The 22,945-nt window shown below is 56.8% G+C and overlaps 1 protein-coding gene and 1 non-coding gene across 3 annotated transcripts in view; both read left to right on the top strand.

Annotated features, from left to right (window-relative positions):
* Positions 1 to 22,945, top strand: part of MYO15A (myosin XVA) — a 70,278-nt gene that overhangs the window by 32,521 nt on the left and 14,812 nt on the right. For both annotated transcript variants that reach the window (XM_054459178.2, XM_054459179.2), the window contains 38 exons: positions 176 to 293; positions 601 to 776; positions 1,276 to 1,360; positions 2,089 to 2,142; positions 2,238 to 2,319; positions 2,393 to 2,523; positions 3,022 to 3,117; positions 4,402 to 4,637; positions 6,553 to 6,734; positions 7,005 to 7,077; positions 7,270 to 7,461; positions 7,703 to 7,863; positions 7,973 to 8,067; positions 8,921 to 9,035; positions 9,190 to 9,257; positions 9,328 to 9,405; positions 9,602 to 9,782; positions 9,887 to 10,019; positions 10,341 to 10,446; positions 10,607 to 10,679; positions 12,258 to 12,379; positions 12,593 to 12,652; positions 13,142 to 13,217; positions 13,572 to 13,687; positions 13,775 to 13,893; positions 14,652 to 14,793; positions 15,407 to 15,518; positions 15,609 to 15,683; positions 16,175 to 16,353; positions 16,976 to 17,091; positions 17,364 to 17,436; positions 17,714 to 17,786; positions 18,045 to 18,118; positions 18,374 to 18,456; positions 19,756 to 19,886; positions 21,019 to 21,113; positions 21,750 to 21,827; positions 22,247 to 22,343. In XM_054459178.2, the coding sequence (XP_054315153.1) occupies positions 176 to 293; positions 601 to 776; positions 1,276 to 1,360; positions 2,089 to 2,142; positions 2,238 to 2,319; positions 2,393 to 2,523; positions 3,022 to 3,117; positions 4,402 to 4,637; positions 6,553 to 6,734; positions 7,005 to 7,077; positions 7,270 to 7,461; positions 7,703 to 7,863; positions 7,973 to 8,067; positions 8,921 to 9,035; positions 9,190 to 9,257; positions 9,328 to 9,405; positions 9,602 to 9,782; positions 9,887 to 10,019; positions 10,341 to 10,446; positions 10,607 to 10,679; positions 12,258 to 12,379; positions 12,593 to 12,652; positions 13,142 to 13,217; positions 13,572 to 13,687; positions 13,775 to 13,893; positions 14,652 to 14,793; positions 15,407 to 15,518; positions 15,609 to 15,683; positions 16,175 to 16,353; positions 16,976 to 17,091; positions 17,364 to 17,436; positions 17,714 to 17,786; positions 18,045 to 18,118; positions 18,374 to 18,456; positions 19,756 to 19,886; positions 21,019 to 21,113; positions 21,750 to 21,827; positions 22,247 to 22,343 (4,256 nt within the window). The remainder of the gene's footprint in view (positions 1 to 175; positions 294 to 600; positions 777 to 1,275; positions 1,361 to 2,088; positions 2,143 to 2,237; positions 2,320 to 2,392; positions 2,524 to 3,021; positions 3,118 to 4,401; positions 4,638 to 6,552; positions 6,735 to 7,004; positions 7,078 to 7,269; positions 7,462 to 7,702; positions 7,864 to 7,972; positions 8,068 to 8,920; positions 9,036 to 9,189; positions 9,258 to 9,327; positions 9,406 to 9,601; positions 9,783 to 9,886; positions 10,020 to 10,340; positions 10,447 to 10,606; positions 10,680 to 12,257; positions 12,380 to 12,592; positions 12,653 to 13,141; positions 13,218 to 13,571; positions 13,688 to 13,774; positions 13,894 to 14,651; positions 14,794 to 15,406; positions 15,519 to 15,608; positions 15,684 to 16,174; positions 16,354 to 16,975; positions 17,092 to 17,363; positions 17,437 to 17,713; positions 17,787 to 18,044; positions 18,119 to 18,373; positions 18,457 to 19,755; positions 19,887 to 21,018; positions 21,114 to 21,749; positions 21,828 to 22,246; positions 22,344 to 22,945) is intronic.
* On the top strand, positions 5,080 to 5,179 carry LOC129018540 (small nucleolar RNA U13). The gene has a single exon (XR_008495357.1). It is a non-coding gene; the product is annotated as a small nucleolar RNA U13 (small nucleolar RNA).

Here is a 22,945-nt window from a genome sequence, read left to right as displayed (position 1 = left end):
AGAAGTAAAGAGTCTTGAGGATGGAGTGCCTTTTTTCAGACTAGAATAAACTATTTGTGGAGCCACCACTGGGACCAGGCTTTTTGGACACCTGGCTGGGGGCAGTAACCCCATGGTCTAGCAGGCACTTCGGGTAGGTCTCATAGCCCCAGACTAAGTTTGGGCCCCCTACCAGGTACTGCTGTCTAATGGCCCTCAAGCATGACCTGCCGGCTAATGGGGACATGTGTGTGTCAGTGCTGAGTCGCCTGTGTAAAGTCATGCCAAACATGTACCGTGTTGGGGTCAGCAAGGTGAGTCCTGCCCCACAGTCAGCCCTTGGAGACCCCAAGTTTGGGGGCTCCACAACTACTGAGTCAGAAATGTCCAAGCTAGAGACTGCCATCCCAGGAGCAACCCAGATGAGCTTGGCACATGGAAAATTAACTACCTGATTCACCAGCATCCTTTCTTCAACCTCTCCAAGTCTACCCCATCCCTCCAGCCCCACTCCAGGAGGCTGCCCTGCCTATTCTGTCTCCACGGACTTCTAGAGAGGGAGGGGCCCTTAGTCCAGCCTCCTGGCTCCTATCTGCCTCAGTGCCTTCCTCCTGTCCTCAGCTGTTCCTTAAGGAACACCTATACCAGCTGCTGGAGAGTATGCGAGAGCATGTCCTGAATCTGGCAGCCCTCACTCTGCAGCGCTGCCTCCGTGGCTTCTTCATTAAGCGGCGATTCCGCTCTCTGCGCCACAAGATCATCCTGCTGCAAAGCCGGGCCCGTGGCTACCTTGCCAGGTGAGGCGCAGAAAAGGCAGGATTCCTAGGAGACCTATGGTCAGGCTCGGGAGAGGTCACGCCTGAACTTGGGTAGTGAGCTCCCTATCCCTGGAGGCATGCAAGCTGAGGGTGGAGGCCTCTGCAGGAGAATGATCGGATTCTCTGTGTCTCTGCTTTTGAATGCCCTTCCCAGCCAACCCCAGGCCCTTGTGACTGGTGGGTGGGAATCCATTCAGCCAAGAGGGGCCTTACCCTGCATTTCAGGGACCTGAGATTATAAGCTGTTGGGAAATAAATTTTTCAGGCAGGTTTAATCCAGGCCTTGCTACTTAATTTGCTGTGTGACCTTGGCAAAGTCACTGCCCCTCTCTGAGCTCGTTTCCCTTTGTGCCAAAGGGCCCCAAGACTGAGATGTGGGCACTGGCTCCCAGGCCAGGCTGGCAAGGGCCTCTCTACCTGTTGGTCACCCTGTCACCCTGTGGCCCCAATCCCTGACCTCCCCACTCCCCCAACCCAGGCAACGCTATCAGCAGATGAGGAGGAGTCTGGTGAAGTTCCGGTCCCTGGTACACGCATACGTGAGCCGCCGACGCTATCTCAAGGTATAAGCCCTACCCTATCTGGGTCCAAGGGGACAGCAGAGAAGGGGAAAAGGCACTTAGCACCCAAGAGGAGACCACTGGCCTCAGGCAGTCTTGGGTTCAAATTCTGCCTCTGCCACCCACTAGCTCTGTAACCTTGGCCATTGTCCATCCTCAATTTTCCCATCTACCCCTTGGGATTGTGGAGAGGGTTAAATGAGATGTTGCATTGAAGGATTTGGCCTGGTGCTGGGTTCACAGTGGGGTCTTCGGGAATTGAGGGCCATTAGAATTTGGCGACCTGAACGTCACTGGGTATGGTTTTGCTCTTACCTTCATGTCTTGACCCACTGTCATGTAAACCAGCTACCAGAAAGACAAATGCAGTGCCCAAAGCAATGAAGCAGTAGGTAGCCTTTACTGAAGGTGGCGCTACAGAGGAGGGCTTCCCATGACACAGTGCTCAGCCACCTCCCAGAAATCCTCCTTGTGTGTCTCTTTCCCCAGCGTTTTCCTCCCTCCGCCTTTTGCCTCTGTCTCTGTCTTGCTCTCTCCTTTTCCCTCCCTGTTTCTCTGGCCAACGTCAGCCTCCCGCCCCATCTGTGGAGTGGGGCAGTCACCTCCACACAATAGGCAAGCTGCCACCCTTGCTTGAGTGTGGCCGCCTTGCGTAAGCTGGCCTGGCCTGCCTGGGTGCCCGTCGTCGCCTCTGCCTGCCACTCCCCACCCTGACATCTGCTCTCCTGAAGCTGAGGGCAGAGTGGAGGCGCCAGGTGGAGGGGGCGCGGCTGTGGGAGCAGGAGGTGGGTGTGGGTCTGGGTGGCAGCAGGGCCAAGGAGGGAGGCTGGCAGGTGGGGATGTGGCAGGCCTGTCCCTGTCCCATGCACTGTCCCTCTAGGAGCTGAGCAAGCGGGAGGTAGTCGCTGTGGGGCACCTGGAGGTACCGGCTGAGCTGGCTGGGCTCTTGCAAGCAGTGGCAGGTGGGTCAGCACCAGGCGGGGGGAGGGCACAGGCAGATCAGAGCAGGCACTGCATTCCCTCCTCTTTCCACAGGCCTTGGGCTGGCCCGGGTGCCTCGGGTGGCCCCTGTGCGGACTCCTCGGCTCCAGGCTGAGCCCCGTGTCACACTGCCCCTGGACATCAACAACTATCCTATGGCTAAGTTTGTCCGGTGCCACTTCAAGGTAAGGGCTAGCTGAAGTCCAAGGCTCCCTGGCTGATAGGCACTGACCAATTAGAATGGACATTGTCCTTGCCCTGGGGCAGGCTCCTGGCTGTGCCCTGTGGTGTTGGGTGTGAGCCTTTTAGTTGCTGGATCACAGGGAATCTGGGAGATCCCTGAGGTCTGGATAGCAGTGGAGAGCCCTCAGGGGCTCGGGCAGGGCTGTTTACCACCAACCAGTCTGGAAATATTTCAGAAATTGAACAACTGGTGGAGCCATAGCACGTCAGCCCAGCTCTGATTTCCTCCCCTCGAGATGAGGGTTTATCCTGTCCCTACCACCGACTTGCTGAGGGCCACTCTGGTGGCCCCTCACCAGCCCTCAGTTTCCCCATCCATACACTGAGGACCGAAGCCCCTGCCTCATAGGCCTTGGAGCCCCATGTGGCACAGAGCAGTGGGTCCAGATGTGCCTGTCAGTCCCGGCTCTGTCTGCTCATGTGCCTGCCCTGTGCCCTAGGAACCTGCCTTTGGGATGCTGACAGTGCCCCTGAGGACACCCCTCACGCAGCTGCCAGCCGAGCACCATGCAGAAGCCGTGAGCATCTTCAAGCTGGTATGGGGTCTGCCCCAGCCCACCTTCTAATTCATAGCCCCTGGCCCTGAAGCTGGGCCATGAGGCTCCCAGTCTTCCCAGCCCTCCTCAAGCCCAACCCATGAGCCCCACACCTCTTCCCCAAAGGACAGACTTTTATGTCAGAGGGGGAAATCTGGCTTCCTCTCTGAGGACTGGTGCCTTTTCTTCTCCCAGCCATCTTCCTGGCAAAAAAAAAAAAAAAAAAAAAAGATCTGCCTTGGAGCCTCTCAGGGACACCAAGAAGAGACCCAGATCTTCTCCTTAAGGACTTCTCAGTCTGCAGGGGGAGGCAGGGTTGACCCAGCCAGTGACCACCAGTATGGACAGACAGAAGCACCAAGGCTAGGGAGTCTGATGGGTCCACTAATTCAGCCCTGGGCAGGGCCAGAGAGGGCTTCCTGGAGGAGAAGGCGTTTGAGCTGGAGGGGAATTTGCCAGGCAGGGAGAGTGGAGAAAGTACACAGAGAAGAGGAAATTGGTGTGGTCAGAACGGAGTCAAGAGGGCAAGGGTGAGACTGGCCAGTGAGGCCTTGGTTACAGACCCAGAGCTTAGATTTCATCCCAAGGCACCTAGGGAGCCAAGGCAGGTGCTTCCATGGGAGGGATGTGGTCATATCTGAATGTTAAAAAGAACCTTCTGCGGCCTAGATAGAGCAGGAGGTGGGGGCTGGCTGGAGGCCAGGGGTGCAGGGAGGGGGCTAGGGCTGCATGGGGAGCTCTAGAAGGTTCATGAACAGGAAAGATGACACATACTTTGGATCTTTAGTTTTCCCATAGTTGAGGTAAACTGCCTGGTCATTCGGCATAGAATATGGCAGTTGTAGGCCAAGCACGGTGGCGCACACTTGTAATCCCAGCACTTTGGGAGGCCAAGGCAGGCAGATCCCTTGAGTCCAGGAGTTTGAGACCAGCCTGGGCAACATGGTGAAACGCTGTCTCTACTAAAAATACAAAAATTAGCCGGGTGTGGCTGCATGCGCCTGTAATCCTAGCTACTTGAGGGGCTGAGGTGGGAGGATCACTTAGGCCCGGGGAAGTTGAGGCTGCAGTGAGCTGAGATCCTGCCACTGCACTCCAGTCTGGGTGACAGAGACTCCATCTCAAAAAAATATTATATATATATAGCAGTTATATTGTAATATGAGGGACATTTATATGGGCAGGGGCACACATGGGAGGGACATGAGAGGGATGCATGTTGCGGGGTGGGGACTGGAAGGAACAACTTTCTGAGATGCCCAGGAGACTCTGTTCCTGGCCCAGATCCTGCGCTTCATGGGCGACCCCCACCTGCATGGTGCCCGGGAGAACATCTTCGGGAACTACATTGTGCAGAAGGGGCTGGCAGTGCCTGAGCTGCGGGACGAGATCCTGGCACAGCTGGCCAATCAGGTGTGGCACAATCACAATGCCCACAATGCTGAGCGGGGCTGGCTGCTGCTGGCCGCCTGCCTCAGTGGCTTTGCACCTTCCCCGCGCTTCAACAAGTACCTTCTCAAGTGAGTGGGACTGGATAGGGGCTGGGACATGAGGGACGGTGGCACCAGCAGTGGAGCCCAAGGCAGGGTCTTAAAGGTCAGGCCAGAGTCAGATCTCTATGCTGGGAAGCTCAGGCATGGAGGCTGGCCAGGGCTGCTCTGCGTTTCTACTGGGCTCAGGGCAAGAAAGGAGGGCAGGCCTTCACTGCAGGGGCTAGGAGTTAGGTCAGACTGGATGAGGGACTTCCAGAACTCAGAGTGGGACAAAACCAGCATGTGGAGAATTTGGAAAAGAGCATTGACCTCTCACAGCATGAGAGTTTAGTGGGGTGGTTAGGAGCATGGATACTGGACTCAGACAGTCAGGGTTCAAATCCCAGCTCAGCCATATATGAGCTGTGTGACCTTGGGTAAGTTACTTAACCTCTCTGGGCTTCAGTTTCCTTACATATCAAAGGGGGTTATTCTTTTATAGTTTATAAGTGTGATGATTGAGTTTTCATGCTCAGGCATGAGATGTGTCACCCTCAAACCTTGCTAAAACATCAGCACAAGACCAGACGCAGTGGCTCAGGCCTGTAATCCCAGTACTTTGGGAGGCCAAAATGGGAGGATCACTTGAGCCCAGGAGTTCAAGACCAGCCTGGACAATGTATTGAGACCTTGTCTCTGCAAAAAATTTAAAAATTAGCCAGGCATAGTGGTACACGCATGTAGTCCCAGGTACTCAGGAGGTTGAGGCAGGAGCGTTGCTTGAACCCAGGAGGTTGAGGATGCAGTGAGCCAGGATCATGCCACTTACACTTCAGCCTGGGCAACAGAGCAAGACCCTGTCTGATGTTAAAAAAATGGCATAATGATAATACCTACTTCATAGGCTCTTGTGCGGATAAAATATATAGACACACGTAAAGTGCTTAGAACAGAGAGGGGCACATGGTAGGTGCTATGTGAGTATAACCATCACAGTGATGTCACACTGCTGGGTGAGAAGGATGATTTGCAAGGAAATTGCTCAGGCAAGCCCTGGGTGTGAATCTCAGCTCTGATACCTGCTGTGTGGCCTGAGACAAGTCACTGCCCCTCTCTGAACCTGTTTCTCCCCTATAATTTGGGGAAGGCAACAGAACCCACCTAACAGGGTGGCTGTGAGTTACAGAGTGTACAGAATTTTGCTTAGGCCAGCATGCAGCAAATGGACATCACCTGGCCAGTCTTGTGACTCCGTGGCAGCTGACAGCAGGGTAGGGCCATTGCTGGTCTGCCTGCCTGGGGCTTTCCTGAGGGCATGGTGCTAGGTTCCCTCTCTAGCTACTGTGGGCCTGCACCAGTGCTGCTCTTGGCCAGGCTTAGCTGCGTGAGATGTAGGATGTGGGGTTGAGGGAAGCATGAGGAATGACTGGTAGGGATTGGGCTCATTGGGCCTGGGTTGAGTTGAACCCTCAGCCGTCCCTTTTATAGGTGAAAATTTGGAGAAGAGGCTCAGAGAGGGCAGATAACCATCCAAGGTTGCCCTGTGAGAGAATGGAGACAGAGTTCTGGTTGTCGCCCACACCCAGCTGCAGACCCCATCCTGTCAATGACATTTTGTTCCAACAAGCTGGAACCTCTTTGGCCTATCCTTGGACCTCTGTGCTGGCCTGAGATACTTCTGGACTAGCCTGGGACCCTTTCAGTTTAGCCGTGGGACTCTAAACTACCCTGAGATCTTTTGTAGGCTAGCCTGGGACCCCTTAAGTGCAGTCCCAGAGCACTGGACTCTAGCCTGGGACCCTTCTGAACTAGCCTGGAGCCTTTTCAGCCTCACCTTGGAGCTCTGGAATAGCCTGGGCCTTTCTCAGACTAGCCTCAGAATTTCCCACCCCCACCCCCCAGCCCTCAGCCCCCAGCTAGCTTCAGATCCTTCTTGATCCTGGCTCCAACTCCTACCCATCAGGTTTGTGTCTGATTATGGGCGGAATGGCTTCCAGGCTGTGTGTCAGCACCGCCTCATGCAGGCCATGGGCCGGGCCCAACAGCAGGGCTCGGGGGCTGCCCGCACCTTACCCCCGACCCGGCTCGAGTGGACAGCGACCTATGAGAAGGCCAGCATGGCACTGGACGTGGGCTGCTTCAATGGTAAGCTGCCTTCCCCCACCTCAGTGAGGGCAGTGGGAGTCAGCAGGGCCCAGTGAGCCCCGGGGATGGCAGAGGCCACTGGGGAGGGGCCTTCTCAGATGTGGCTCTGCGTGCAAGTCTGTGTGTGGGGGTGGGACCTGGCCCAGGAAAGGGGAGCCAGGGAAGTGAGGCTGCAGATAAAGGAAGCCTGAAAGGAAGAAGCAAGCATGGAGGCACAGCCAAACTGGACTCAGATGCTCCAACCTGAGCCCAGCACCTGCTGCGCCCCAGGTGACCAGTTCTCCTGCCCGGTGCACTCCTGGAGTACGGGGGAAGAGGTGGCTGGAGACATTCTGAGGCACAGGTTGGCTCCTAGGATGCCCTCCCAGCACACTCTTATGTACCTGGAATGTTGTGGGGGGAGGTCACATCCCCCAGAGGGTCCCATAGGGTTCACTCTGTTCATGTTTAGGGTCTGGCTTATAACCCAGGATCTCCCCAGGTAGTGCCTGATGACTCTGTCCCTCATTTCCATTCCTGTGCATGCCATCACCAGGGGGCTGGCAGATGGCTGGCGCGGCTGGACCGTGGCCATGAAGAATGGTGTCCAGTGGGCAGAGCTGGCTGGCCACGACTACGTGTTGGACCTGGTGTCGGACCTGGAGCTGCTCAGGGACTTCCCTCGACAGAAGTCCTACTTCATTGTGGGCGCAGAGGGGCCTGTAGCCAGCAGGGGAGGCCCCAAAGTGTAGGTAGCTATGGGGGACCCCCTCACAGATGGCCACTCCCAGGCAGAAGGCCTGCCCCTCCCAGCTGCTGGGACAGGCTGAGCCCTGAACTTAGACTTCGGGTTCTTAAGGAGGTAGAGTTCACCAAAGGATCCTGCTTTTAAATGGAGAAAGCCACCGAATACCAGGGTGCAGAAGAAAATTTGGGGGATCCTGGGATCTCTCTGGGGGTCAGTAGCTCCACGTTCCTTTTCCCCACAGGGTGTTTGGGAACAGCTGGGACTCGGATGAGGACACGCCCACTAGACCCCAGCCCCAGGAGCACATGCCCAAAGTACTTGACTCTGATGGGTACAGCAGCCACAATCAGGACGGTACAAATGGGGAGACTGAGGCCCAAAGAGGGACAGCAACCCACCAAGGTCAACGAACAATGGCTGCTGTCTCTGGTGGGGAGGGAGCCTTAGAGGCTGTGTGGGGTGGAAATCATCAAGAAAAAAGAACCTGACATTTTTGTGCCTTCCCCTCCAGAGTCAGACAGTCTTGGAGAGCCTGCTGTGCCCCACAAGGGGCTGGACTGCTACCTGGATAGCCTCTTCGACCCTGTGCTGTCCTACGGGGATGCGGTAGGGATGGTGTGGGGTGGGTCATTTGCAGACAGCAGGCACAGCATGTACACCCAAGTCACACACTTGTACAGGGTGACCTGAGAGCTTCTCACAGCCAGGGTCATGGGGTGGTGTGTCCCATCTGGGTGTCTGCTGGAAGCTGGACAAAGGATGAGGGTCTCTTCACAGCTAGAGATGCTCTTGGCTGATCCTGGAAGGACCCACAGTTAGAAGTGCACCTCTAGCAAGGTGTGGTGGCATGCCTCTGTAGTCCCAACTACTTAGGAGGCTGAGATGGGAGGATCATTTGAGCCCAGGAGTTTGAGGCTGCAGTGAGCTGTGATTGCACCACTGTGCTCCAGCCTGGGCAACGACGAGACCCTGTCTCAAAAAAAAAAAAAAAAAAAAAAAACAAAGGGAAGAAGTGCACCTTTGGTGGCAGCCAGCCCCCTGGGGCCACTAAAATATCTCTATCTGGATGGAGTTGAATGACCTTGGTCCCTGGGTCTTCTGGCCCCAGATCTCACAAGACCCCTCAGGTACCCTTACTCACTCTGGAAATTACAGAACCCACCCCACCCCCACTGCCCCTGGCATGATATGCAGCCCTGAGCAGGGCACAACCCCTCCTTGAGCCTCAGTTTACTCCTCTGGGGAAGGGGGGGGATGGGTTGGGAGCTCATTTGGTTATGGAGACGACTGATTGGGATGCCATAGGGGTAAAGGCTGAGCATACAGCAGACACTGAGCCAGTGGGAGGCTGCCCCCTCCCACCAGAGGGTGGGGAAGAGGCCAGTGTCAGGTGCCTGTTGCCATGGAACCTTGGGAGTACAACAATGAGATGGTCACTTGAGCCACCCACTGCCCCCAGGACCTGGAGAAGCCAACAGCCATTGCCCACCGCATGAAAGGGGGAGGCCAGCCCAGTGGAGGCGGCAGTAGTGGTACTGAAGACACCCCCAGGAGACCCCCAGAGCCAAAGCCAAGTCAGTGCCTCCCCAGGGTGGTTCCAGGGTTGGGCAGGGCCAGAGCCACTTGCTGGTGTGCTAGAATGGAGGCAGCCACAGCATGATGGGGGGTGAGAGGACAGGGAGGAGGGCATCTCCGGTGCCATCTGTGCCTTCTGCCCCCTCCCCTCAGTCCCAGGCCTGGATGCCTCCACATTGGCTCTGCAGCAAGCCTTCATCCACAAACAGGCCGTGCTGCTGGTGAGTGAGGGAGGGACTGCTGGGGGGTGGACAATGGACCTGCCTGGTCACCACTGCCACCCCTCCCCAGGCCCGGGAGATGACCCTGCAGGCCATGGCACTCCAGCAGCAGCCCCTGAGTGCTGCCCTGAGATCCTTGCCCGCAGAGGTGAGCCTGGCCTGCCCAGGGTGCAGGGGTTGCTTGGAGACACAAGCTGTAAAGAGGAGCGCTGTGCTGCTCCAGGGCACTATTGTGCCTCTTTGAGCCCAGGAGCTCCACAACCCATCTTTGACAGAGATCTGGAGTCCCAGAGAGCAGCCTGGTATATCCCAGGCAGCCCACCCTCACGTCCTGTTCTCCACAGAAACCCCCAGCACCAGAGGCACAGCCGAAGTCTGTAGGCACCGGTCCCCCTGCCAAACCCGTGCTCCTGCGTGCCACTCCAAAGCCCTTGGCCCCAGCCCCTCTGGCCAAGGCTCCAAGGCCCCCCATCAAGCCTGTGGCTGCCCCTGTTCTAGCTCAGGATCAGGCTTCTCCAGAAACCAGTGAGTGCCCTATCCCAGCCTCTGGGGCTTCCCAGGACAGGCCTGGTGGTGTGGTTGTGCCCCTTGTGGCCTCACCCTGTTCCCACCACGCCCCTTGCCCACAGCTTCACCCTCCCCAGAGCTGGTCCGGTACTCTACGCTCAACTCTGAGCACTTCCCACAGCCCACACAGCAGATCAAGAATATTGTCAGGCAGTACCAGCAGCCGTTCCGGGGAGGCCGGCCCAAGGCCCTCAGGTCAGCACTGCCCCTGCCCCCAGCCCTTCAGCCCCCTCACTGTGCCTGAGTGTCCATCATGGCCCACCAGCTTACTGGGTTGAAGCACCCTGCCCAGCTCCTGTTAGGGAGGGAGTTTGTTTATACTGATGAGTCCAGATGAGGCCCTGCTGTTGTCTAGGTTGTGCTGTAGGACTTCAGGCCAGTCTCTGCTTCTCCCTGGATTCTCATTTATAATGATGGGGGTGGGGGGTGGAGGAGGAGGAAGTTCCCTACTGTCAAACTATGTGATGGGAAAGGGAGACTCAGTGTCAACCCACCACAGTACTCCAATGCCCACAGGAAGGATGGCGGGAAAGTGTTCATGAAGCGGCCAGACCCTCACGAGGAGGCCCTGATGATCCTGAAGGGGCAGATGACTCACCTGGCAGCTGCACCTGGCACCCAGGTGAGGGGGGAGGGTGGGGCTGGGCCCAGGTGGAACAGAAGACAAAGAGGGGCCTCAGGGATCCTCAGAAACCAGCTACCCCTATAAGCTGTGGCCCTGCCACTGCCCCTCCACAGGGCCTGCCTGTTGCCCCCTGAGCAGTCTCTTTGGGGTTGGACAGGTGTCCAGAGAGGCCGTGGCCCTGGTGAAGCCGGTGACCAGTGCACCAAGGCCATCCATGGCACCCACTTCAGGTGAGAGGGCCAGGAGGGAGGGAGGGAAGGGTGTCCAAGTATATGAGGAAGTCTGTGGGCACAGGTGAGTGTGTCAGTGGGGTGTGTGTGTCTATGTCCCTGAGCCCCTGTGTACATCTTGTGAGCACATTGGTGTAATTATAACGTCAACACTTAAGTAGCACAGATCTCAGGCCAGGCCCATCCTGGCCTCATATAATCCTACCAGAACACTTCAAGGTAGCACTGTTGTTCCTACATGTTGCAGATGGGGAAATGGAGGCACAGATAGGTTAAGTGGTTTGCCTAAGGTCACGCAGCTCAAAAGTGTCAGACCAGGGATATCAGCTCAGGCCTCCTGGCATCACAGTTGAAGCCCTAACCTCTACACCCTTTGTCTCTCGGCAGCTGCAGTGATCTTAACAGCTATAAAGCAGTTCCCATCCTGCCCCTGACAAAAACCTTCTGATGGCTCCTACAATAAGCTCCAAACTCCTCACCGTGGCCTATGAGACGCGACATGATGTGTCCACCTCCCCAGCCTCATCTCCTCTCTTCCTCCCCTTGGCACATTCTGTTCCTCTCTGTTCTCGGAACACTCCAAGCCCACTCCTGCCTTGCATGTTCCCTGTGCCTAGAATGCTCTTCCCCAAGACTTTTGCATGCCTGGCTCCTTCTCACCATTCATGTCACAGCTCAAATGTCACCTCGGCAAGGTCTGCCTAGATTGCTAGGAGTGAAGGACCTCACAGACCAGCTCTCCAGGATCCATCCTAAACCACCCTGCTTTACTGCCACCCCAGCCTCGGGCAGTGAGAGCTTTGTTTCTGAATGATCTGTGCCACCCACACCTGCCATGGGCACTAAACTCCAGGGCAGGGGCATTGTTTACTTTATTTGTGGGGCCATCTTAGCCTTTAGCCCAGGCCCGTATAAAATAGGTGTTTTGGCTGGGCACAGTGGCTCACGCCTGTAATCCCAGCACTTTGGGAGTCCGAGGCGGGCGGATCACAAGGTCAAGAGATCAAGACCATCCTGGCCAACATGGTGAAACCCCTTCTCTGCTAAAAACACAAAAATTAGCTGGGCGTGGTGGTGGGCACATCCAATAGGTGTTTTTATGTGTTGAATGAAAGGCTGGGTCACGTGTGATCCTTGTGAGCAGCTGTTTCTGTGGCCCGCTCCTGGGTCCCCTCCTCCACCCGCCCTGCCTCTCCCACTTCATCCTAAGAGGTGCCTGTGGCCGGGCGCAGTAGCTCGTGCCTGTAATCCCAGCACTTTCGGAGGCCGAGGCGGGCGGACCACCTGAGGTCAGGAATTCGAGACTAGCCGGCCCAACATGGCGAAACCCCATCTCTACTAAACATACAAAAAATTAGCCGGGCGTGGTGGCGGGCGCCTGTAATCCCAGCTACTCAGGAGGCTGAGGCAGGAGAATCGCTTGAACCCAGGAGGCGGAGCTTGCAGTGGGCCGAGATTACGCCACTGCACTCTAGCCTGAGCGACAACAGCGAAACTCCGTCTCAAAAAAGTATATATATTAATTAAATAAAAAAACGAGGTGCCTTCTCCTGACTCCCTGATCTCCGCGCTCTCCAGGTCTGCCCTCGCGATCGCTGGAGCCCCCTGAGGAACTCACGCAGACGCGGCTGCACCGCCTCATCAACCCCAGCTTCTACGGCTATCAGGACGCCCCCTGGAGGATCTTCCTGCGCAAAGAGGTGCCGAGCACGGCCGTAGCCAGGGGAGGGGCTGAAGCGGGGCAGAGGAGGGTCTAGGACTTGGGGAGCGAGCCCAGGAGGACAGAAAAAGGCCGGGCTGAAACCAGGGGTGGAGTTACAGCCGGGGCGGAACTGCATCTAGGGGGCGGGGCCGGGTGTGAAGCAAGGCCAGGGGGCAGTCGGACTGTACCCACTCAAGTCCCGCCCCTGCAGGTGTTTTACCCCAAGGACAGCTACAGCCATCCTGTGCAGCTTGACCTCCTGTTCCGGCAGGTGAGGTCCTGTCTCCCCTTTCTGCCTCAGTGAACTCAGCAGGGCTGTGTGGACGCAAAGATGAGCTAGCTGCAAAGCCTGCCTGTGCATGTTGGGATTTGGGGTCCTTGACCGGGGTGAGGATGGGCAGCTGTTTTATTGAATCTCCCCCTCCCATGGGCAGGATCAGTGAACCCACAGTTCAGCCTAATCAGAGCCATAGTTTGTCTGAGCTAGACATGACCCAGAGATCAAATGTAAACCCTGTAAACCCCCCTGTATAGATTAGGAAACGGTGGCCTAGGAAGGGTGGCCTGGATTGTGGGGGTGAGGAGAAAGGAGAGGGCCCTGTAAGTGTGATCTGATTTACACAGATGACCCAGCTTACAGATGACCCCACTGCTGCAAAATGGGACCCCTCCCACATTGCCACTCACCCTAGTATAGTCCTGCCTGGGTCCCGGCTGGGGGAGTCCCATGTGCTGCCTGCATCACAGCCTGTTCCCACAGATCCTGCACGACACGCTCTCCGAGGCCTGCCTTCGCATCTCTGAGGATGAGAGGCTCAGGATGAAGGCTTTGTTTGGTATCTCGGGGGAGGGGAGGGGTATTGATGGGGCAACCAGTCAGAGGCACAGCCAGCCCTGTCCCAGAGGGAGACTGAGGCTGACAAGCCCAGGCCCACCATCTCCCAGACATGCGCCTCCTTGCTCTGCTTCTCTGGCCTCTCGCATGGCCGGGCTGCATGTTTGGGGTTGGCAATGCCTGACACATTGTGTGTCCTGGCCATCTCATCCATTGCTGGGTTTCGGTTTTCTAGTATAGACACTGGTCAGATACCTTCTTGCTGGGTATCAGCCACCTCCCTCCCTGACATCCCCGAGATGGGGGTTGCCAGGGGAGTGGGGAGAGGGTCCTGACCAGACCTGGCCTCCCATAGCCCAGAACCAGCTGGACACACAGAGGCCTCTGGTAACGGAAAGTGTGAAGCGGGCTGTGGTCAGCACTGCACGAGACACCTGGGAGGTCTACTTCTCCCGCATCTTCCCCGCCACGGTACGAGCCCCTCGCTTGCCCCTGCCTGTGCAGAGGATTCAGGGATGAGACGAGAGGACCCTCACATGCCCTTACTCTCTGCCCCAGGGCAGCGTGGGCACTGGTGTGCAGCTCCTAGCTGTGTCCCACGTGGGCATCAAACTCCTGAGGATGGTCAAGGGCGGCCAGGAGGCCGGCGGGCAGCTGCGGGTCCTGCGTGCATACAGGTGACCAGCAGGGGCGAAGTGGGGCTGGCTGGAGACTGGGATACAGACTGGCATCGGCATTTCCTTCCTCTCCACAGCCACTTACCAAGTACCCATGACGCGCCAGGCTCTGTGCCAAGCCATTGAAGCAAACCCATTTTAGAGCTGGGGAAACTGAGGCTCAGAGAGAGAAGTTGTCTCAGGTCACACAGCCAGGAAGGGATTGAGCTAGGCTCCCACTCCTCTGCCCTCCTCCCAACCTGCACAGCAGCAGCACTGTTCAGAGGGGCGGCTGTGCTGGAAATGACCAAATCCTGATGCAGCTGGGGAGGGAACCACTGCCAGCAGTGACACCTTACTGAGTCCTCAGACTCCCTCCCCTGCTAAAAGTCCCTTTTGTCCTTTTTAACACGAGGATGGGAATAGAACCTTGCTAACTGGTTAGGTAAAAGCTGCATGCTTTGAAAGATGGAGAGAATTTGGTCAATGGGTGAAAGAGAGATTTGGGTAGGCGCAAATCTAGATTTAGAGCTTGGAGCAAGGGACAAAGGGTGGAGAGGGGCCAGAGTGTTGGCCCAAAGGGTGGTAGGAACTGAGCTGAAGCCACAGCCTGGGTCAGAGAGGGGAAGCAGGAAGCTTAGGGTCCTGTGGGAGCTGGCACAATGGGGCCAAGGTGGGGCTGGGCTTCAAATGGGGCAGGACAGGAGCAGAAGCAGCACAATAGGTGGAAGGAGGGCATCCCTCTGGCAGTGGAGTCATGCCACCGACCCATCCTCCAGCTTTGCAGATATCCTGTTTGTGGCCATGCCCTCCCAGAACATGCTGGAGTTCAACTTGGCGAGTGAGAAGGTCATCCTCTTCTCAGCCCGCGCGCACCAGGTCAAGACCCTGGTAGATGACTTCATCTTGGAGCTGAAGAAGGTAAGGATCTTCTCACAGATCTTCCCTCCACCCAGGCTGAGGGCCAGCAACAGGGCCCTCGCTGTTCCAGGGAAACATGACTGTGTCTGTAGATTTCTGTCTACCTTCAGGCCTGTGCACTGGCTGTGCCTTCCACTTGGAATACCCTTTCCGCCTTTTGCCTGCTCCTTCAGAAAACGTTTGCCAGTGCCCCCTGCCGGGTGGCACAGCACATCCTCTGAGGTCTGCAGCAATTGTACTCCTTACCCTCCTGCCTTGGCTGCATGGCCTACTGCATCTCAATCTCTTTCCATCCCCTCTGCCCACTCCTGACGGGCAGCCCCCAGGCCTAGGGCAGGTCATCTCTGTGCCCCAGGCCTGAGGAAGACTTCAGCAGGAAAGTCGGTGAGGGATTGAGTGGGGAAGGCCTATGTGTGTGCCCTAAAGTCCATCTGTGTCCCTCAGACTCACCCTCCAGCCCTTTCTTCCACCCAGAATGCCCTTCCCTCTTCTCACCTAATGAAGACTCCCTTCGCTGATGAGTCAGGAAGGATGTTAGGAGCAGGGGTGACTCTAGGCCTCTGGGAGTGGGGTGATAGGGCTGTTGCCCTCACCCTGCCCCTGGCTGACCCAGGACTCTGACTATGTGGTCGCTGTGAGGAACTTCCTGCCTGAGGACCCTGCGCTGCTGGCTTTCCACAAGGGTGACATCATACACCTGCAGCCCCTAGAGCCACCTCGAGTGGGTCAGTGCCACTGGGGTGGGCTGGGGGCAGGAGGGGGAGGCTGGCCAAGGGGGCCTCCCTGGCAGATGCTGACCCGAGCCTGGCCCATAGGCTACAGTGCCGGCTGCGTGGTTCGCAAGAAGGTGGTGTACCTGGAGGAGCTGCGACATAGAGGCCCCGACTTCGGTGGGTGCCCCAGAACCTGGAACCCCATACAGGGCGCATCCTAGTTTCACCCACTCGTGGTGCAGATGTACAGTGAGGATTTCTTGGTGCCCGAAAGTGGTCTGGGCTGGTCAGGTTTCCTAAGGTCCAGCCGTGGCCTGTCAGTATCTGCTGGTGGCCAGACAGCCCAGCCCTCTGCTTTGCCTGAGGGGTCTCCGTGGGCATTTCCATGTTTGTGGCCTGAATCTCTCTTTATGTCTCCACATGACCTGAGAGTCCACAAACCCTGCTTTGCCTTTTTGCTTCACTTCCCCTTTATGGTCCTGTGGCCCTGAGAAAATCCCTCTCCTTCCCTGAGCCTGTTCCCTCATCTGTAAAATGGGTTTGATGGCCTGGCCTGCCTCACAGAGTTCTAGAGAAGGGTTAAGAAGGTACCCAAATCTCCCTAAAGGGCCCCCTTGGTCACAAGACAAGACCCCCCTGTTTGCCTTAGACCTTTTACCCATCCCTAGGCTGGAGGTTCGGGACCATCCACGGGCGCGTGGGCCGCTTCCCTTCGGAGCTGGTGCAGCCCGCTGCTGCCCCCGACTTCCTGCAGCTGCCAGCGGAGCCAGGCCGTGGCCGAGCAGCCGCCGTGGCCGCTGCTGTGGCCTCTGCAGCCGCTGCACAGGAGGTGGGCCGCAGGAGAGAGGTGAGACCAGTGGGGGTGGGGTGGGGCGGGGTAGACCAGGGGGAAGGGGCCGCTGCAGAAGGGGTGAGGCGAGTGGGGATAAGGTGGGCCAAGGGCCCGGCCAGGCTCTTGGAGCGTAGCTGATCTTGGACTAGGGTGAGGGTGAACCAGGTAGAGTGAGCTGCAGGTGAGACCCGGGAGATGGGACCAGAGATGGTTGGAGGTGTGGCCAAATGGGGTAGGGCAGGATGAGGATCAGCTGGTTGTAATCAGGACAATGGGGTCAGACCAGCCTGGGCCCGCCAGTTGGTGAAGTCTACTGGGGATGGGGCGGGGCCAGGTGAGTGGGCGGCTTATGGAGCTAGCGAGGGGCGGGGTCAGCTGTGACGTGACAGTTGGGGAAGTCAACCCCGGGCAAGGGCGTGGCCAAGTGGGGCAGGGAGCCAGGTTAGCACAGCAAGTAAAAGGCGTGGGCGGGCTGAAGGGGTAAGAACAACGGGATGCGGGTGGGTCCAGAGGGATGGGTGGGTGGGAGGCTTGAGAATCTGGGTCCAGTCAGCGAGGGGTTGCGTTGTCAGTTTTGACCAAAGGGTTAGGCGTGGTGTGGCGGGACAGGACCTTCCTAGCTCCGCCTCTTCTGCAGGGTCCCCCAGTCAGGGCCCGCTCTGCTGACCATGGGGAGGACGCCCTGGCGCTCCCACCCTACACAATGCTCGAGTTTGCCCAGAAGTATTTCCGAGACCCTCAGAGGAGACCCCAGTGAGTGGCGGCCCCACCCCTCTTCCCCACAGTGGGAGGGTTCTGGGCTTCTTGCTGCCATCCAAACTGCAGGCTGTCGGTCTTGGAGGCCCCACTTCTGGTGGGAGAGATGAGAGACCACCCAGGTGTAAGGCCCATTTCAGTGTCTGCCTCTGGAGGTCTTCCTGACCGGTAGACTGATCAGAGTGGTGGGTCAAGAACATTCCCACGTGGAAAAGGATGTAACCAAGGCTTGGGCAGGACAGGTCAGTAGCACCCACCTCCCACTGCAGGGATGGCCTCAGGCTGAAATCCAAGGAGGCTCGGGAGTCCAGAACCTTGGAGGACATGCTTTGCTTCACCAAGGTGTCCAGTCCCGGACCTCAGTTTCCCCATCTGTAAAATGGTGATGCAGAGGCCCCCTCCCAGGCCCCTGGGGCCAACAAACTTGTTCTCAGTGAGACCCTCTGGTTCTCAGCACCCTGATTCCCTCCCAAGGACAGCCTCTGTCCCCAGTGTTGGGCCTGGCTCCCCTTTTGTGACGTGGACCCTCCTGTTATCATATGGCCTCGGAACACAATCTGTCCACTTTCTGTCCTGATGTGTCCCTCCTCCATCATGACACAGCTCTCTTCCCCCACAGACTCCCCTCCAGGAATCCCTCATCGAACTCAGCGACAGCAGCCTCAACAAGATGGCCACCGACATGTTCCTAGGTGTGGGAGTGGGACTGCAGCCAGGGCTCTGGGCTAGGGGGGATCCAGCACTGTGTGATCCCTACTGGTCGCCACTCCTCCCTGATCTTCAGATTCTTTCCCTCCCGCCAGCTCAGACATGGGACACATTTAAGAGAATAAAAGCTCCCAGCTGCCTGTGGCCAAGGCTCCCAGGGAGGGGCTCAGCCCTGGGGCTTCCTGGGGTGGGGGGGCAACTGGGGGTTTGGTGGGTCTGAGTGGGATAGGTCTTTCCTACAGCTGTAATGAAGTTCATGGGGGATGCCCCACTGAAGGGCCAGAGTGACCTGGATGTGCTTTGTAACCTCCTGAAGGTCAGTCCAGCCAACTTTGCCAGAGGCCCCTTTTCCTGCTCTGTGGCTCAGTTTCCCCATCTGTCAATGAGTCACAGGATATTAGGGCGGGAAACCTCTCCCATGGTCCAAACAGGAATGCATCATGCTGGTGGGGAGGGGGCTGGGAAAGGGACACCAGGCCTATCTTCAGGTGCCCACCCTGTTCTTATGTACCTGGTATATGACATAGCCCCTAGCATGTCTTTGGTGTGTGACCTCCCTGCTCTCCTTCAGCTGTGCGGGGACCATGAGGTCATGTGGGATGAATGTTACTGCCAAGTTGTGAAGCAGATCACAGACAATACCAGCTCCAAGCAGTGAGTGAACTGGACTTTACCCCACCAGCTCCTCACTGTGTCCATGCTCCAGGAGGGACCAGTTCAGCCTCCCACCTCCTCAGTCCTGACCCCTCCTGGATTATCTTCCCCTCACCCTCATCCTCACTCAATAGAGCACACTTTTTGGAATTACTTGGTCTGGAACACACCATTTCTGCTCTCTGAACTTTAGTGCCCTCATCTGTAAAATGAAAATGATAATGTGTAAGTCCAGATTCTTAGTTGCAAGTGACAGAAACCCAACTCAATCTGGTTTAACCAAAAGGGAACTTGTTGATTCAGAGAAGTGAAAAGTCAGTGAGTATGTGGCCTCAGGCATAGCTGGATCCAGGTGTCATTAGGAAGCAGGCTTTCTCCATCTTCTGGCTCTGCTTTCCTCTGTGTTGATCATTCCCAAACAGCCTCTCCCACAGAGTAGCAAGGTGGCAGGTCTGGGGCGACAGCTCAGCAATCCCAGAGAAAGCAAGACTGACCCAATGTTTGCTGTAGAAATTCTTAAATCCAGCCTTACAGGCCTGAGTTGGTCACATGCTCAGCCCTGAACCAACTATGCTTATCCCTAGGCCAATCACTGTGGCCAGGGTCTGCAGTGTTCACATTAACCAAACCTGACTTCCATGCCCATCTCCAAACCACAGGGATCCAGAGCGGGGTGGGTGGTTTCCCAAAGGAAGCCCAAGTGTTGTTTCCAGACACCAGATATCCCTACAAATGAAACCCTCACACCCAGGACCATGTGAAGATGAATTACTGTGTTCCACTCATACATGGCCAGCACACAGTAGGTGCCCAATGTGTGCATGCTCTTGTTATCATCAGGTCCACCCTCCTGTCTCCATCTGCACTACCTCCTCACTTGCTCTCCATCTCCTCAGGAATTTTAGAACCACTCAGCTTGTCCTCCTGCTCCTCCCAGCCCTGGGCCTTACCTGGCATGACCTCTACACAGTCTCAGCAGCTTCCCCTTTTCCCAGAAGCCTCCCTAGAGAGATCCCCTACCTGTTGTGAGGCAGAAAAGAGAAGAATAGGAGAGGAAAGAGTCGCAGTGCTTCCCCTACCTGGGGAAGATGTCTGGGGCCCCATCCCCTTCCGTCCCTATCCCCCGTCCTGACTTCCCAAGCAGAATATGCCTTTTGCATATCACTGCGCGGGGAGGGGCATCCTCAGGGGACAGGAGCTGCCTGAGAGTTGGAATCTGTCTCAGCTCAATCCCAGGAGGCTCTTGGCACACTCTAGTGCTGTGGCCACCTGTGATGTGGCCCCCATGTGTCCTTTCAGGGACAGCTGCCAGCGAGGCTGGAGGCTGCTGTATATCGTGACTGCCTACCACAGCTGCTCTGAGGTCCTCCACCCACACCTCACTCGCTTCCTCCAAGACATGAGCCGGACCCCAGGCCTGCCCTTTCAGGGTGAGAGGTCAATGAGTGGGAACCCAGGGCTGCATGCTTCTCCCATGGGGACTGGGTGGGCAGCTGGTGGGAGGGGAAACCCAGAGGGCCTCGCTCTTCACAGGTGCTGAGCAATGTTTACCAATATTAATATACTCCCCAAATATTTGTGAAGGCTTCACAGGGGCTGGCGTGGTGGTTTGTCTGATCTAATGGAGAGGGTGGTCAGGGATGACTCCTTGGAGGAAGTATTGCCCTGGGTAGGAGGGATTTCCAGGTGGAGTGAGTGACAGGAGCAAAGACAGGGGTGGGAATACGTGGTACGTGGGAGAAGAGAAGGAGGTGGGCAAGAATCCAGAGTACTGGGGTGCGGCCCTGCCTCTCTGACTGTTGGGACTCAGCAAGGGTCTTGAGGGGTCTGGGCAGAGGTGGGCCCAAGCTGGTATCATCCCCCTTAGAATATGGAGAAAGAGGGGGCCGCTCTTCAGTGTTGTTTCCATAGCAACCCCTGGGGCTCCCGAAGAAGGAGGCTGGGGCCCCTGTAGTCACCATGGCAGCCGTGGAGGAGATAGGAGACCTTACCCTTCCTGCCTCTGAATGCTTCTCTCTGATTGAATTAACAAACATTCAACCCACAGATGAATAGACCCAGCTTCCTATGGAAGAGCTCCCAGATGCATAAAAGCAACAGAACGTACCCTAGAACTCTTGACTCAGACAAATGGAGCACTGATGCTGGGGTCTCCTGCACTGGGAGGCCTGGGTGAGGGAGGGCAGCTGGCAGGGTATCCCAGCTGGCATGAGCAGAGCTGCATCACCCTAGCCACAGAGCCTGTGAGATACAAGCTCCCCAGTCAGCAGCTCAGGGTGACAGCGGTTTCCAGGCATATAGGTTGCCAAGGGGACTGTGGGCTGGATAAAAGGTCCTTAGCCACGTGGGATGTGGGTTCAAATCCAGCTCTTAACCTCTAGCTCTTGACCTTGGGCAAGTCAGTGTCCCTGTCTGAACTGTTTCGTCAACTGTCAAATGGGGGAGTAAATGCCTTCCCCACAGCTTGTGGAGAGAATGCAATGGGCTCATGGTTGGTGGCAAGAGGAGCCCCTTTCCCCCACAGTCCACCTTGGGCAAGGCCTGGACTCCCTACTTCTGCAGGGATCGCCAAGGCCTGTGAGCAGAACCTGCAGAAAACCTTGCGCTTTGGAGGTCGTCTGGAGCTCCCCAGCAGCATAGAGCTTCGGGCCATGTTGGTGAGCACAGGGTGGGAGTGGGTTCAAAATGAAGGGGAGGCTGGGTGCAGTGGCTCATGCCTGTAATCGCAGCACTTTGGGAGGCCGAGGTGGGCAGATTCACCTGAGGTCAGGAGTTCGAGACCAGCCTGGCCAACATGGTGAAACCCCGTCTCTACTAAAAATACAAAAATTAGCCGGGCATGGTGGCAGGCACCTGTAATCCCAGCTACTCGGGAGGCTAAGGCAGGAGAATTACTTGAACCCAGGAGGCAGAGGTTGCAGTGAGCCAAGATCGTGCCACTGCATTCCAGCCTGGATGACAGAGCGAGACTCCATGTCAAAAAACAAAAGCACACACAAAAAATGTATGGGAGACACAAGCCCTGCCCAGAGACCTCTCTGTCAGGTGCATTGCACTCAGGGTCTTGCAGACAGGCCCTGCTCAGTCCAGGTGCTCACCTGCCCAGAGACCTCTCTGTCAGGTGCATTGCACTCAGGGTCTTGCAGACAGGCCCTGCTCAGTCCAGGTGCTCAAGTGTTCCTACACGTGCAAGCCCAGGACCCTTTGGCTTGGGAACTCCCAGGGTAGGAGACAAGGGCTGTCCCAGATCCTAGGACCCAACCTGTCATCCCTCTCCCACCTACCTACCCCAGGCAGGCCGCAGTTCCAAGAGGCAGCTCTTTCTTCTTCCTGGAGGCCTTGAACGCCATCTCAAAATCAAAACATGCACTGTAAGTAAAGGAACGTCTCCTGCAGCCAGGTACTGGAGGGGCAGGGACAGGGACAGCCCAGGCTCCAGGATGGGGGTGGAGTAAGCCCCCAGTGATGCTGAGCCCTCCCAGGCTCTCCCACAGCCCCACAAGGCAGGACTTATTTCTCAGAAGAGCAAACTGCACCTCAGAGACGTTAAGCCTCTGGCTCAGGGTCATCCTGCAAAAAAGGGACAGAAGCAGATTTTAAACCTAAGTCTGAGACCACAAGCTGTGTTCTTTCCCTGCCTGAGGCTGATTCTCAGAGACCTCAGAGGATTGTGCGCCTTTGTGAAGAGGGCTGAGGAACTCCACACATGGCCTCTGGGGGCCTGAGTGGGGCCAGAAGGACAGAGGTCAAGCCAATTGGCATGGCCTCATCTCTTCCGCCCCACCCCCAGGTGGCCCTGGACGTGGTGGAAGAGATATGTGCTGAGATGGCTCTGACACGCCCTGAGGCCTTCAATGAATATGTTATCTTCGTTGTCACCAACCGGGGTGAGTGCCAGGAAGACTGAGCATGCTGGGCCCATTCCCATCCCCGGGCCTTGTGCCATGTGGGGCCCTCCACCCAGATTTTAGGGCCCAAGTCAGGTGCCACTTCCTCCAGGAAGCCCCTTGACCCCTATGTGGAAGGATCTCTGTGTGTACCAAGCACCCCCAGCCCTTTATCTGTCCCTTTCTGCTTTGCTTAGTTTGCCTCACCTTATGATGAGGGCCCTCTCTCATCCCTCCCTTTGTCCCTCAGGGGATGCTCAATGTGAGGACACAGGCTGTGTCCTCGAGGAGATTACATCCTGGGAAGGTTTCCATTAATAGCGCTGCACTCCTGGAACCTATAGATGCAAGCCTTCTTTCTTGCCTTTCATGCCTTAATAATAGCCAGAGAAGCCCCTCCCGAGGTGTCACTAGCCCCTCTCGAGGGCTCCTGGGACCCTAGGTGACCATCATGCATCCCAAAGCCCCTTCCATCTGCTGCCTGCCCACTCTAGATCATGGTCTTGCCTCCTGTCACCAGCTGGTCAGCTCCAGCAACCCCCAGCCAGCTCTCCCTACCGCTGCCTCAGCCCTCAGCCATGTGCCATCAGCCCTGCCTGCCC

Source organism: Pongo pygmaeus, chromosome 19 (genome assembly GCF_028885625.2).
Source record: "Pongo pygmaeus isolate AG05252 chromosome 19, NHGRI_mPonPyg2-v2.0_pri, whole genome shotgun sequence".
Taxonomy (NCBI): Eukaryota; Metazoa; Chordata; class Mammalia; order Primates; family Hominidae; genus Pongo; species Pongo pygmaeus.
This window is presented reverse-complemented; position numbering and strand designations above follow the sequence as displayed.